Source organism: Chaetodon trifascialis, chromosome 9 (assembly GCF_039877785.1).
Source record: "Chaetodon trifascialis isolate fChaTrf1 chromosome 9, fChaTrf1.hap1, whole genome shotgun sequence".
NCBI lineage: Eukaryota > Metazoa > Chordata > Actinopteri > Chaetodontiformes > Chaetodontidae > Chaetodon > Chaetodon trifascialis.
The window spans coordinates 6693934-6706245 of record NC_092064.1 but is presented as its reverse complement, the minus strand read 5'-3'; the positions used below and the strand labels follow the sequence as shown (position 1 = coordinate 6706245).

General features: G+C 44.5%; 1 protein-coding gene across 1 annotated transcript; it reads right to left on the bottom strand.

The window, feature by feature from the left end:
• Nucleotides 1–14: 14 nt before the first annotated feature.
• farsb (phenylalanyl-tRNA synthetase subunit beta) lies at nucleotides 15–12102 on the bottom strand. The gene is made up of 18 exons (XM_070970700.1): nucleotides 11972–12102; nucleotides 11448–11503; nucleotides 11046–11200; nucleotides 10704–10776; nucleotides 10458–10573; nucleotides 9630–9780; nucleotides 9417–9525; nucleotides 9100–9170; nucleotides 8945–9006; nucleotides 8793–8844; nucleotides 8612–8673; nucleotides 8298–8505; nucleotides 8118–8198; nucleotides 7656–7748; nucleotides 7147–7264; nucleotides 6789–6941; nucleotides 1471–1618; nucleotides 15–1034 (listed from the first exon to the last, which is right to left on the bottom strand). Exons 1-18 carry the CDS (start codon nucleotides 12027–12029, stop codon nucleotides 245–247), a joined length of 2556 nt encoding a protein of 851 aa, XP_070826801.1. The 5' UTR covers nucleotides 12030–12102; the 3' UTR covers nucleotides 15–244.
• Nucleotides 12103–12312: the final 210 nt, after the last annotated feature.

The window sequence follows — 12312 nt, the reverse complement described above, 5'->3', positions numbered from 1 at the left end:
ATATTCAAAGCCCTCTGTCAGAAGTGAGAATGGCTTTATTCGATGTTTGAAGGCAAGAATCTTTTGTACTTGTATCAAAGGATAAACAGTCTTTTCAAATGAAGGACCTGAGCTTCGGTTAGTGTGTTAATGGACGTTGGAATAATGGTTGAACATTGTGTTTCATATACATCCTCTATCCTAAACCAAGAGCAGAAAACATCAGATGGTACCATTCAGTGGATTTGCCCTGTGTAGGTATGATTCAGATCTTATTGAAGGCAGCCACGTCCACAGACTGAACATATTCCTCGAAGGCGGTGATGGCTTCCTCCAACAGATCTGTGCCCACTTTATCGTCCTCCACCACACATCCTATCTGGAGCTTCTTGATGCCGTACCCCACGGGCACCAGCTTGGACTGCCCCCACAGCAGCCCGTCCATGCTGACACTGCGAACGCACTCCTCCAGCTTGCTCATGTCCGTCTCGTCGTCCCAGGGCTTGACGTCAAGCAAGATGGAAGACTTGGCGACGAGAGCTGGCTTCTTGGACTTCTTGGCGGCATACTCGGCAAGGCGCTGCTCCTTGATTCTGGCCGCCTCTGCGCCCTCAGCCTCGTCGTCCGAGCCAAAAAGGTCGATGTCGTCATCGTCATCAACATTGCTGGTGTTGTTTGTCGAGGTGGGGGGAGCAGCTGGGAGGACAAACTGATTCAGAGCTGATGGAAGGCTGGCTCTTTCCCCTTGGAAGGACTGGATGTGGTTATACCAGCGCCTGAGGTGACAGAGGGTCGGTGAGGGAGCAGAAGGGATGGCGTCGAACATCGCCGTGTCTGCCTGGGACACCACAAAGCCCTCCATGTAGCTTTTGTCTGCCAGAAAATCATTGAGAGCACTAAGGCCGGCTGGCGTGCTCATGTCACCAAACACAGTCTTTGTAGAAGCTGGGCGGGAGGACCGGGCCTGCGAGGATTCGTCTCGCACAGGGAACTTGTGCTTGACGACTTCCTGCATGGGGACGTCGTGAGTGAGGGTGGTTTCAGCAGTGTGGCCACTGGAAGAACCAAGGCAACAAAGCAACAGGTAATGAGTCACTGAGTTTAATTACCAAGCATCAACCCCAAGGCACAAGTAACCTAAATTAAGAACAGGCATGCATGTACAAGCCCACACACAGATGCACACCATTCACGTCACAAGCACAATGGAGTCTTGTTAATTTTTAATTCTTCTGACTTTAGTAAAAACAGCCTTGTTACTTATATATAAAACACACTGGCTGTACATAATAATGCTGCAGTTTGGTCCTTTGCTTTTGTTCATTTGTTTTGTAACAGATAATCTTCAACCAAAATAGCCAAACATCCATTATCCTTTTCACAAATGCCAAACCTCATCTTTCCCCCATGAATCCCACCGCTTTGTTTTGATCTGAGAATACAAATGATGTATTTTTGAGCACAGGCTTAGGTTTAGGAAGGTGAAATCACAGGAAGGGTTCGATGTCCATCTCCAGGGCCGAGCAGGGCATGGTAAGCTCGAAGCGATTGATGACGTCCGGGTGGAGGACCCCGAGACGGCCGATGCTCTTTCCGTGGACGAAGATCTCTGCGCAGCGTCCAGGGAAAAAGGTGGAATCTAAGAGAAAAAAGAAATCAGAGAGAATATGAGAAATGAATAAGAGAAAAGGCAGTTACAGGCAAGTGCATTTTTTGGTTTTTAACATTTGGTGGATAACACCTACACCTGGCACTGACTACTTCTTCTCTTACTGAAGCCCAGACTGTCAAGGCGCATCACATCCATTTGTAGCCTTTTAAAACAACCGTCACCTCCACTTGTTTGCAATCTGTTTGTATCCTGGCAAACTATTTCTGACCAGTGTGTTACTATCTAACAGGCCATCTGTTTGTTCTGGGTAGTTCTTGGATCGTGTCTGTGCGGCCATATAGTTGCAACATGTACAGCCGAGATGTATATGCACATCGCTGCAGAAGCATTCATTTTTCTGTACTGATGACGTCGTTGGTGTCGAGCGCTCAGCTGAAGCGGTTTTTGCACATCATATCGCAGAGACTATGAGTCAATCATGTACCGTGGGCGGTACTGTGCTGCCTTTTCTCTTGATAATTATTTACTCACCCACATTAGTTAACAAAGACCAGTTCTTCACCAATTTATTCCAAACAATCCCAATACCCAAAAGGCATCACTTCCTGTGCCAGATCGTTTTTCCGAGAACAGTGAAAAAATAAAAGCTTTGGACGGGGAGCGTTCATGTGAAATGATGACTGTTTATGTGAAAGTGTCATAGGTCATTACTCTGAAGCAACTACCTCTGCAGGCCGTGTGACCAGAATCACATCTGTCTCTGCCACTTTTACACGCACATTTCTCCCTCTGATTAAAATCTGATGCTCTGGTTTGTGTGTCTGGTGTCAGGAGAAAAGGTCACTTCAGTCCGGGGAGAATAAAAAGCCTCCGTCGACAGCGAGATGAACACACACTCGTCGATGTGAGAGGCGTTTGCTCACTTGACGAGCGAACGGACAGAAAGACGGTCTTGTCAGAGATTTTAACAAGATACAGGGGTTGCCATGACAACAGCCCCACACACAGAGACATGGCATTCTCCCATAGTGCACTGCTGCTTCCCACGCTGCCTTGCTAATGGGTTCCAGAGTCCACTGCTTCGATGTTCACTCATCACTATGTATGAAGGCTTATAAAACACGTGTACTGTACTTTCAGATGTGTGTGTGGATGTGTATTACTCATGTTGTGGGGACATCAGTCACATAGTAGGGACTCACCTTCCTAATGGGGACAAAATGCAGGTCCCCATAATGTCAATCATTAAATTTTAGGGTGAAGATTTGCGTTAAGGTGAGGCAAGTAGTGGTTATGGTTAGGGTAGGTCTCCAGGAAATGAATGTAAGTCTATGTAATGTCCTCAGGAATGATGAAAATATGACTCTGTGTGTGTGTGTGTGTGTGTGTGTGTGTGTGTGTGTGTGTGTGTGTGTGTGTGTGTGTGTGTGTGTGTGTGTGTGTGTGTGTGTGTGTGTGTGTGTGTGTGCGCAAGAAGGCACCAAAAGCAGGGACATTTTAACATTTTTCCTGGTCTGTGTCTGTCAGGTGTATTAAATCGGTGGAATGTGCTTGCGTCGGTTCACACGTCATCTACTTGTACCATGAGCGGGATGCCATGGCAACTATATAAATAGCTCTGGTACATCTTAAATAACCAATCAGTCAATGAAAATCCTACACTTGAGCCGGGCCACTTTCCACCCACTCTGCTCGAACTTTCAGCAAAGCTTTCAGCGGAAAGGAGGGTTAGACGGTTGCATCAACTTGCTGATATTACCATCATTTACTGCTATTCTAGACCTCTGGACAGAGAATTCACACAGGCTCTTACTGGAGCCACAAAACAAATTAAACAAATGTCTCACCCTGCACTAAAGAGCTCCTCACACACCTAAAACGATTACCAGCATCTGTGACTCACAAGGATTAGTTAGGATTGTTAGGATGAGTATGGGTTTCAATGCTGACGGTCTTGTTTGTGGTTTCTGGGGCTTTCCGTGCTACAAAGACTACATTTCCAGAGAAAAATGCTGAAATGTGTTCCAGTGTAATTCCTGGTCTTGTTTTCATAGTTTTGGCATCATCTCTACGCAGCGACAACTCTAAAACAAAAGTCTGATGATTTCAAAGTCTGAACAACAGGCAGGCAGTCAGACGATAGGTTAAAGGATATTCTGTTTTTATTATTGTCAACAAATCCTTTAAAAAGACCTAAACCACCATTGTGTTAGTATGTCTCTCACTCACAGAAATATCCTTTAAAGTGGCTATAATCAATATTAGCAGCTCCCCTCAGTTTTACAGAGCTTTGTAGTGTGCAGCTCATTGTTTAGCTGTCTGGCTACAACTTTGCTTTTTGGCTCACTCTCGCCGCTCTCATAGCGTCGTTTTGACCCCTACAGCAGTCATTTTCTCTTAAAACAGCCTGTACACCACCTGCTCAGCACCAAACAGCACACAGATACTTCCCTCAGATGCAGGTAGAGACCAAAAACAGGGCTAAAAAACACTTTCCTATGAACGGGTATACATGGTCCAACACATTGGACACACTTTTTAAGTGAAACACAGGCATCTGTCTCTTAAGTGGTTTCTTCCCCCTCTTCTGATCCCCTGACTCGTTCTTTTATGCCCTCCCCCTCTGACTCAGCTGACATGTATTCCCTCAGCCACTCACTCTCAGTGTGCCGGGAGGGCTGGTGGGTTGGCTGATGGACAGATCCTGAGGTTGTGTGTCTGAGTCAGGTGAGCTCTTAGACTCAGGTCATGACCCAATAATGGGGTTACGGACACACTGACATATGTGTGTGTGGGAGGGAAAGCGGGGGATTAGGCTAATGGTGCATAAAGTGTGGAAAAAAAATAGAGAAGATAGACTGAGTGGGAGTGTGTGTCCAGTGTGTTGTGCATTAGTGCGTACTGTGAGAGCATGCCTACTTCGGCCTCCTTTTAAGTGTGTGTTTTTTTGCCTGTCAGATGGACAGTCTAAGCACCCATGGGGGGGGCGGGGGGTGTATGTGCCAGTCTGTCTCGCTGCTCAGCACTGCAGTGGGTGACGTGACTCGCTTGCACTCTCCCACACTGCAGACTTTACACGCTCCCACAGCCTTTCCTGCTTACGCCTCAAGCCGTCGCTCTGTCGCTCTCCTGTCACCCTCCCTCTATCCAGTCTCATCTCATCCCTCATTCCGCTCCTGTGTCTGCCTTCCCCTTCCCTCGTTGCTCTCATTCACCGACACTTGAGCCCATTGATTTGCAGTCTGAATGGGCCAACCGAGCCACAGCGGATATCCTGCAGTGTGACCTTGGAGTGTGTAAGCCACACGGAGAGGGGAAAAGTATGGAGAGAGCAAGGACTGAGCGGGGGATCCAAAACTCTAATGATGTATGAGAGTCTCTCTGGGAATATCGGGGCCAGAGATTGCCTCTTCAGATCCTTATGTCGAACCTCTATCTCACAGAAATGTATCAGCTGAGTCACACTTCTATCTGCAGTTAAAGCACAACTTCACTGCAAGTATTACAGTGCCGGTCACATGTCACTACTGATTCATGCAACTCTGCTGTGAAAACCACGCCATGAAAAAGAACGTGCGCTCTGCAGTTTACAGGATTGTTGTTCTCCATCAACGTGCAAAGCCGCCTTTCAGAGTGAAGCTCATCAAAAGTCTTGGAGACTGCTGATGCAATACAACTGACAGGCCCGCCTCATTCATGATGACTTAAGAGAGAAAACCTTTGAAAACTTGCACTCTTACTCAAATGCATTTCATCATTAGAGGCACGGGGAAGTTTCTGAAAAAAGTTCTTGGCCAGCAACCCATGAACCAGGAGTGCTGATATGACACTTCGATTTCTATTGAGTAAAATGACAGAACCCTGTGCGTCAATGCCATTTGGTTTCCCTCATCAACTGAAAAGAGTTATCCTCATTTATTAGGGTAAGGTTTTGTGGTTTCGGAGGCAGAACAGACGACAAAGTAAATGGAATAGAGGGACTTCTGGTTCAGAGGGCATAGTTTCCCACAGTGGGGGACATAAAAATGACATCTGTTCATTCATAGCTTGTCAAACAAGTTCTACTATAACCCTGTAAAATTGTCTGTTTGCGTACTTCTCTGATTTTCTCCGGTCCAGAATAAAACCTCTAAAAACGCTAAAACTCCAAAGAGATGTTACACAGCTCTCATGGTCAGTTGGAACCTCAAAAGCTGCAGTGATGGCACCACTTTTGGTTAAAAAACCTTCTTGTTTATGCATATTTTTTATCATTTTGGTGCAGCATGTTGTGTTGGCTTCTCAACCTGCGAGCTATGACCAGAGTAAGGTATGATGTTTACAACCAAGCAGCCTCTAATCACACCAACAGTATGACTTTACAAGGTAAAAGTGGTCACTTAGTGACAGCTTCAGAGATAATGCTTGAGTGACATTTGCAACACTGTTATTCATGTTAGCATCAGTAGTTTGGACTATAAGCCTCATCTGTTTAGTGTTAGCTCATGTCTCGCTGCACAGAAAGGAGAAGTGGCAGAGGATGAGCGTGCACACTACACATTTTCATTTGAATTATTCTGTCATAGCTGTGTGTGTTCTGGGTCTTTATAATGATGCGTTAAAGTCTGTGGCTATTTGGATTTAATAATAGCATGACCAGTGGTTTACTGAAATAAAATATCCAGACACAATTTGGGTTCAATCCCTTCTTCGTCGCACAACATGACAGTCACCATACCAGATTGGTACAACTCAGACTCACAATTTGTTCAACTTTTCAGTCAAAATGCGTTCAACATTAACAGTCCTGATAGCGACTTGTCAGTGCTCTCTGCTGGACAAACGATGTAACACCACCTACATCAATAGACTTTTTCCTCTTGTGCACAGGATTCTTTGACGTTAATTTTGAGATGAAGCCAAATTGCGCCTGCCACTGCCATGGAAACTGTGGCCTGTCAGTAAAACAGAGTACATGATGCCCTCGTAACAAACAACAATGCAGCCACTGCTCATCATAGCCCAGATTTAGATAATCTCAACAACCTCACGTGACCCAGATTTATTTGTTCCAGCTTGTCTCGGAAATAAACTTATCCTACCATCAATCTAACAGTTCAGATCTGTCACTGGGATTTTCTCCTCTCAGTACAAATCCTGTCTTAAGATATTTACGATATATCCACTGCCCCCCCCCCCCCCCCCCAAGCCTTCTTACCGTCTGCAGCCTGGATGTGGTAGCCGTCCCCGCAGACTGACTTCACCTCCAGCAGTTGCATGGTTCGGTCCAGCAGGCCATGGATCACCTCAAAGCCTGGACTCTTGTTGTAGTAAACGGCACAGAAGCGCCTGCTGTTCCTTGCACCGACATCTGGTTGATGAGATGAGGGAGAGGAAGTGTTAGGGACATTGAGAACGGCACTTTACCAGTGACTTACTAATATATATGAAGTCAATATTGGCTTTTTATTCAAAATCCATCTGCCAGTAAGTGTCATAAAATAAAAAATAGGTATAGTGTGTATGTGTTATGTAAGACTAAATGATTTGATGATGTCACACATGCAGACGCCTACCTTTGCTCTCATCCTTCAGCACCACATCAGATATTTCAAACAGTTTGAGGGGAAGGGGCATCTTCCTGTTGGCAGCAATGGTTTTCAGCAGGCCTGGCAGCAATGTGGTGCGCGCCACCTGGTGGTGACAAGTATTGGTGAGGCTGGACACATAGCTACAATCTGTCAGAGAGGCAGAGAGTGCCCTCTGCTGGAAAAATAACTTGGGAGTGTGGGAAAGCCCACTTGGTTGGTTTTGTGACTTTTCAAAACGTTCCTGCATGAATGTCTGTCTTATTGAATGAGCACTTTTCCTTACTGTCCTCATTTTTAAATTTTTACTTTTTTTTTTCTTTTTTAGGATTTTTACAGAGAAAATGTAACTTAAGTAACAAAGATGGGACATTTTCACATTTGTTTGCAGAAGAGTAATACTGCAAACTTTCAGCATTATTTTCAGGGCATGCTAACATGCAAACATTAAAGCATTGCAGAGTTACATCTATAGAATTGGTTATACTCCTCTTTACCTGGAACTCGGCTGTCTTGGGGTTGGAGATATGAACCGCTCTGGTCTCTGTGATCTTCTTTCCAAGCTTATCTGCTATATCTTCTTGAGAACACTACAGAGAGAAAGAGGGAACATATTCATTTGAAACAACCATGAATCTTTTTGGCTACAAGTGACAATCAGGGGATAATGTTGTTACTGTTTAGCATTTAGCTAAGTGTACTGTAGCAGTATCACATGTGGAGCATGTGAGGTCGTAAATTTAGAAAGCTGACTCAGTAATATACATTTTACAGCACAATTTAACCAAATTTTGCACAAATTAACCACCATCAATTACTGGTCATGCAAGATTAAGTATGGCTGTAGCAACAAAAGCCCTAAGTGTACTGAGTTGAGAAATTGTGCGTTTTACTGCTTATGAATTCAGCTTTTCATCTGTAAGCAGAACAGGCTTTGTATTGAACTGTCTTTTTCTTACCAGAGCAAAGTTTAGGGCCTCTGTGAATCCAGCAGCAGCCAGGTCTTGTCTCAACAGCTCTGTCAGTTTATTCAGTGGGAACTGTGAACATACAGAACAAATAAATAAACCACACCGTATCTGATGAGATACAGCGTTTGGTTACGCTCACACAAAACATGCCAAAGAAAAGCAAGGCACCTGGTTGGCTACGGTGTAGGTGTGTGGTGTGGTGTGGGTGATGTTGTTGAATCCGTAGGCCATGGCAGCGTCCTCCATGATGTCACAGGCGTGGATGACGTCTGAGCGTGTGGGTGGGATCTCGACCTCGATCTCATCACCAACACCTGTAGCCTGGGAGAGCAGGCACATCCTCGTCAGCAGCTGGGCGATTTTCTCGGTTGACTCGCTGTCAGGAGAGGATGAAACAAAATGGAATGCACCTTAACAAACCTGCAGGCACTCTCCGTATCTTTTACTTTCACTATCAGACAGAGTAGGCCCAAATGACTTACTTGATGCCAACTTTTTGATTGATGAACTTGCTGGACAACTTCTCCTTCCTGTAAGCCAGCTCCTGAAGTACAAACCCGGGAAAAACAACACAGAATTAGGAGACAGTGGAAGAAGTTCATGTCACATGAAAAAAAGAACACAGCTTAAGATGACATGAGATAATTGTAGTGATCACAGTACTGGGTATTTGCAGGTCTTGCCATCCGGACACACCACCTCAGCCTCCTCTACCCTAAGACAGCGAGAGACAGAAGAATGTATCACCATCACTGCTTTACTCATACACTCCAGTCTTTGGAAAAGCTAGTATCTGAGACAGATATAGGACTTACGTGAAAGGCTGTGCACAATACTCGCTGAACATGGTCACCATCATGTCCAACACGATCTTTGCCTGGAGAGAACAAAGTCAAGTTTAAACTCATCTTCCTTATAACACGGACTGAAAAACATATGAAAGATTTCTCTGTTGTCCCCTCAGTTGTACCTTGGTCAGGTCTGTGGCCGTGCACTCAATGAAGACATTCTTTGTCTTCAGAGTGATTTTTGAATGGTCGCCTGGAAAAAAAGAACAAAATATTTCCCATCATAAGACAGAAACTGTTTCATCCTCTTGCTGTTTAAAAGCCTGAAACTGTGTCATTTTCCTAGCTGATAAGTCAGATCTCTGACATTTCTGTCTGTCAGATGTTTCAAAGGCCACACTTTTAGAAAACTTCTGATTAAATAGCTGTTATATGAAACAGAAGCTGAAAACACAGCCAGAAATGAAGGCAGACAGATGAAGGCAGAGAAAGTACTCACCATTGATGATGGGAGGCATGGACAGGACAATACCATTGCTATCATAGATTATGGGGTACACGGGCTTGTCTTCAATAATGTGAAGGTAATGCCTCAGGTGGCTGTCTGTCTGTACAAGACAGGAGAACAATACCAGGTTAGCACCACTGAAACAGACTAGCTTCCTCTAACCAAAGTCTCCTCTAACCAAAGTCCAGAAAACTGGCTGCTCACCTTGTAGAGGCTCATGAGCTGGGTGGCAGTGTACTCTTTGGTCTTGTTGAGGGGTTTGAAGCTGATGTCTCCAGGAGGTTTGGCTGTGAATGTGAATGGACCAGAGATGGTGTCCAGGTCATGGGTCCCAATCGCTACCAGGCTCCTCTTCCTGCACACAAAACACAGTTAATGGTTGAACAGCATTAAAATGAGTCATGATGTTTTCTGAAAAACTCATTTGAGTAATTTTCTGAGCAAAAACGCCAAAGGTTTACTTGTTCCAGCTCATAAGATCTGAGAATTTGCTGCTTTTCTTTGTCTTACATCACTGTAAACTGTGTATTTACAGTTCTGATGGACATTTTTTAGTGTTGTCTGGCAGTCCACAAACCAAACAATGAGATTAATTGGGAAAGTTAATGGCAGATTAATCAATAACGAACATAATCAGCACTGGTTCAATGATAAAATAATTTCTTCAAAGCTTGCACTCTGTTGCCACTCGATTAAGTACACCTGCTCTATAACACAAGTGCCACAGATGCAGTGGCTGCAACATCTCAGAAATTGCCACCGTGCTGGGATTTTAATGGAATTACCAACTTGACACAAAACATGTAGCCAAAAGAAATATTAACAGGATGTGGTAGCATCTGTATGGAGTTGTTCAGGTTGTACAAGGCACCGAACAACATGGCTATGAAGACTATATAAACAGGTTCAGCCAAGGAATTACACAGGTGTAACCACACCTCCTGCAGTTCCATCTGAATGACATCACTCAGCAGAAGGTGACACATGGTCATAATGATGTGAACTTGTTTGAAGTTTAAGAGTTGGCCTGACCTGCAGATGTTTTGGTGGAGTTTCTCCTGCAGCTCGATGAAGCTGTCGTAGCGCTCCTGCGTGAAGGTGATGTTCCTCAACACTGCTGCCACAGCATGGGGTCGCACTGATGCCGTCTGCACAGATCACATATATTGGTAACAAACTAAATGGTTATGATGGTAACACACAGATTTGTTAACTACTGATAGCTTCAGGCCACAGACTATTTGTTTACCATTAATAATTATAAATGTCGCCACCAACCTCCTTCGTAACAATCAGCTTCTGAGGCTCCCCACTGGCTGGGATAACACGTCTGTAGCGAGGTGCCTCCAACCTGCAACACAAACATGATCTCTGTAGCAAAAGTGAAGCAAGTCTGTACGTGCTACATCTATAATGGAGAAGCACCTTGGTTTGACTAAAGCACAACCAAAAACACGCCTTCATCCACAAAAATGTTTTTATGCTAGTACTGTTGTGCTTCTCTGGAGTGTCAGCACTAAATGGGAGCTTGGCATGCATTTAGCAGTCTCTCTCCGCATAGACTGGAGCAATCACAGCAGTAGTGTCAGTGCCACTTCTACCATGCAAGACACCACTTACTTATTCTTGAAGACCTGCAGTCCACGGACCAACCCTTCCAGACACAGCAGGTCATAGCGATTAGCTGGAACATCAATCTTGTACAGGATGATGTCAGACGCTCCTGCTGCCTTGGAGTCACCCTGCTCTCTGCTGATTATCTCCTTCTCTGAGGTCTGTAAAGGGGTCAGAGGCAAGTTCACCTTACAAGTCACAGTTCAGTGGATATTTTGACAAATGTACAAGCAGCAGACCGTTCTCAAATTGAACATCTTGATTTGTCAACTGTCATTATTGACATCATATGCAGTTATTTATTTTTTGCTTTAACACCTCAAACTTAACACCATCTGCTGTAATCAGGAAAAGACACATACATTAGGATAGATTATGGTTTGATCTCCATGAATGTAGTTTACTCACAATTTCATCCAGCTCCAGCCCAAACTCAAAGCACAGCTCGTCAAACTCCTCATCGGCTAAAACAAGTAGCAAACAATCATCATTTGAAACATCTTCATATGCCGTTAAATACCCACTGGCTGTTGTCTTCCCACTGATGCTCCTGAACAGCAGCCTGGTACATTTAAATGACAGGAGCGGGGGTGGGGGGGATGATGCAATCACGCTGACATCCACTACACACGTCAGTGCACTAGCTAAGACAACTTTTGTAATGGAATGAACAGCAGCACAAATAAGCAAATAGTATATTTTGTTTTTTTGGCACGAATTTCAAATAAGAAGGTTTATTTTCTCATTCACGATTGTAACAGTAAAGCCAGACAGGAAGGTAAAGTTAGCCGCTCGTGAGCAGCTGCTGTGTTGCTAACCACCAGGCTAATGAGCTCGAGAAGTACTCTGACTTCCTGTCTTTAAGAGGCAAAATTATGTAAACCAGGCAGACAATTTGACAGTGACTTGATTATGTAGTAAATATGACTTACTGTAAGTTCTGCCCAAAGCTTTGAAGAGAAGATCCCTTTTTACTCCGATAGTCGGCATGTTGGCTGCTAATCCTCCTCAACCCAGGGTAAAAGGACCCTTCCAGAGCCGGCTGTAGCTGACTACAGCGGTGCCTGAGTGAAAACCAGTTAAGTCGAACACATTGTATCGACAAATCATCTGTGGATACAATGTCATCCATCTGTGACTAAGGTAGGCTCATTATTTTCACCCGAAATGAGGAAATAAGAGATAATAACCATCGATTATGTCCTATGTTTTATCAAGTGAAGTCCGTAGCTGCATAATACTAATGAGTTCACCGGGGCAGATCATTTTAATG

Excerpts from the sequence above, each read along its gene's own strand:
- farsb (XM_070970700.1), bottom strand. The coding sequence starts at position 12,029 with ATGCCGACTATCGGAGTAAAAAGGGATCTTCTCTTCAAAGCTTTGGGC. Across the intron at positions 11,504-11,971 it reads AGCTTTGGGCAGAACTTACA|CCGATGAGGAGTTTGACGAG; the intron begins GTAAGTCATATT and ends TACTTGTTTTAG. Across the intron at positions 8,199-8,297 it reads CCTACACCGTAGCCAACCAG|TTCCCACTGAATAAACTGAC; the intron begins GTGCCTTGCTTT and ends GTATGTTCACAG.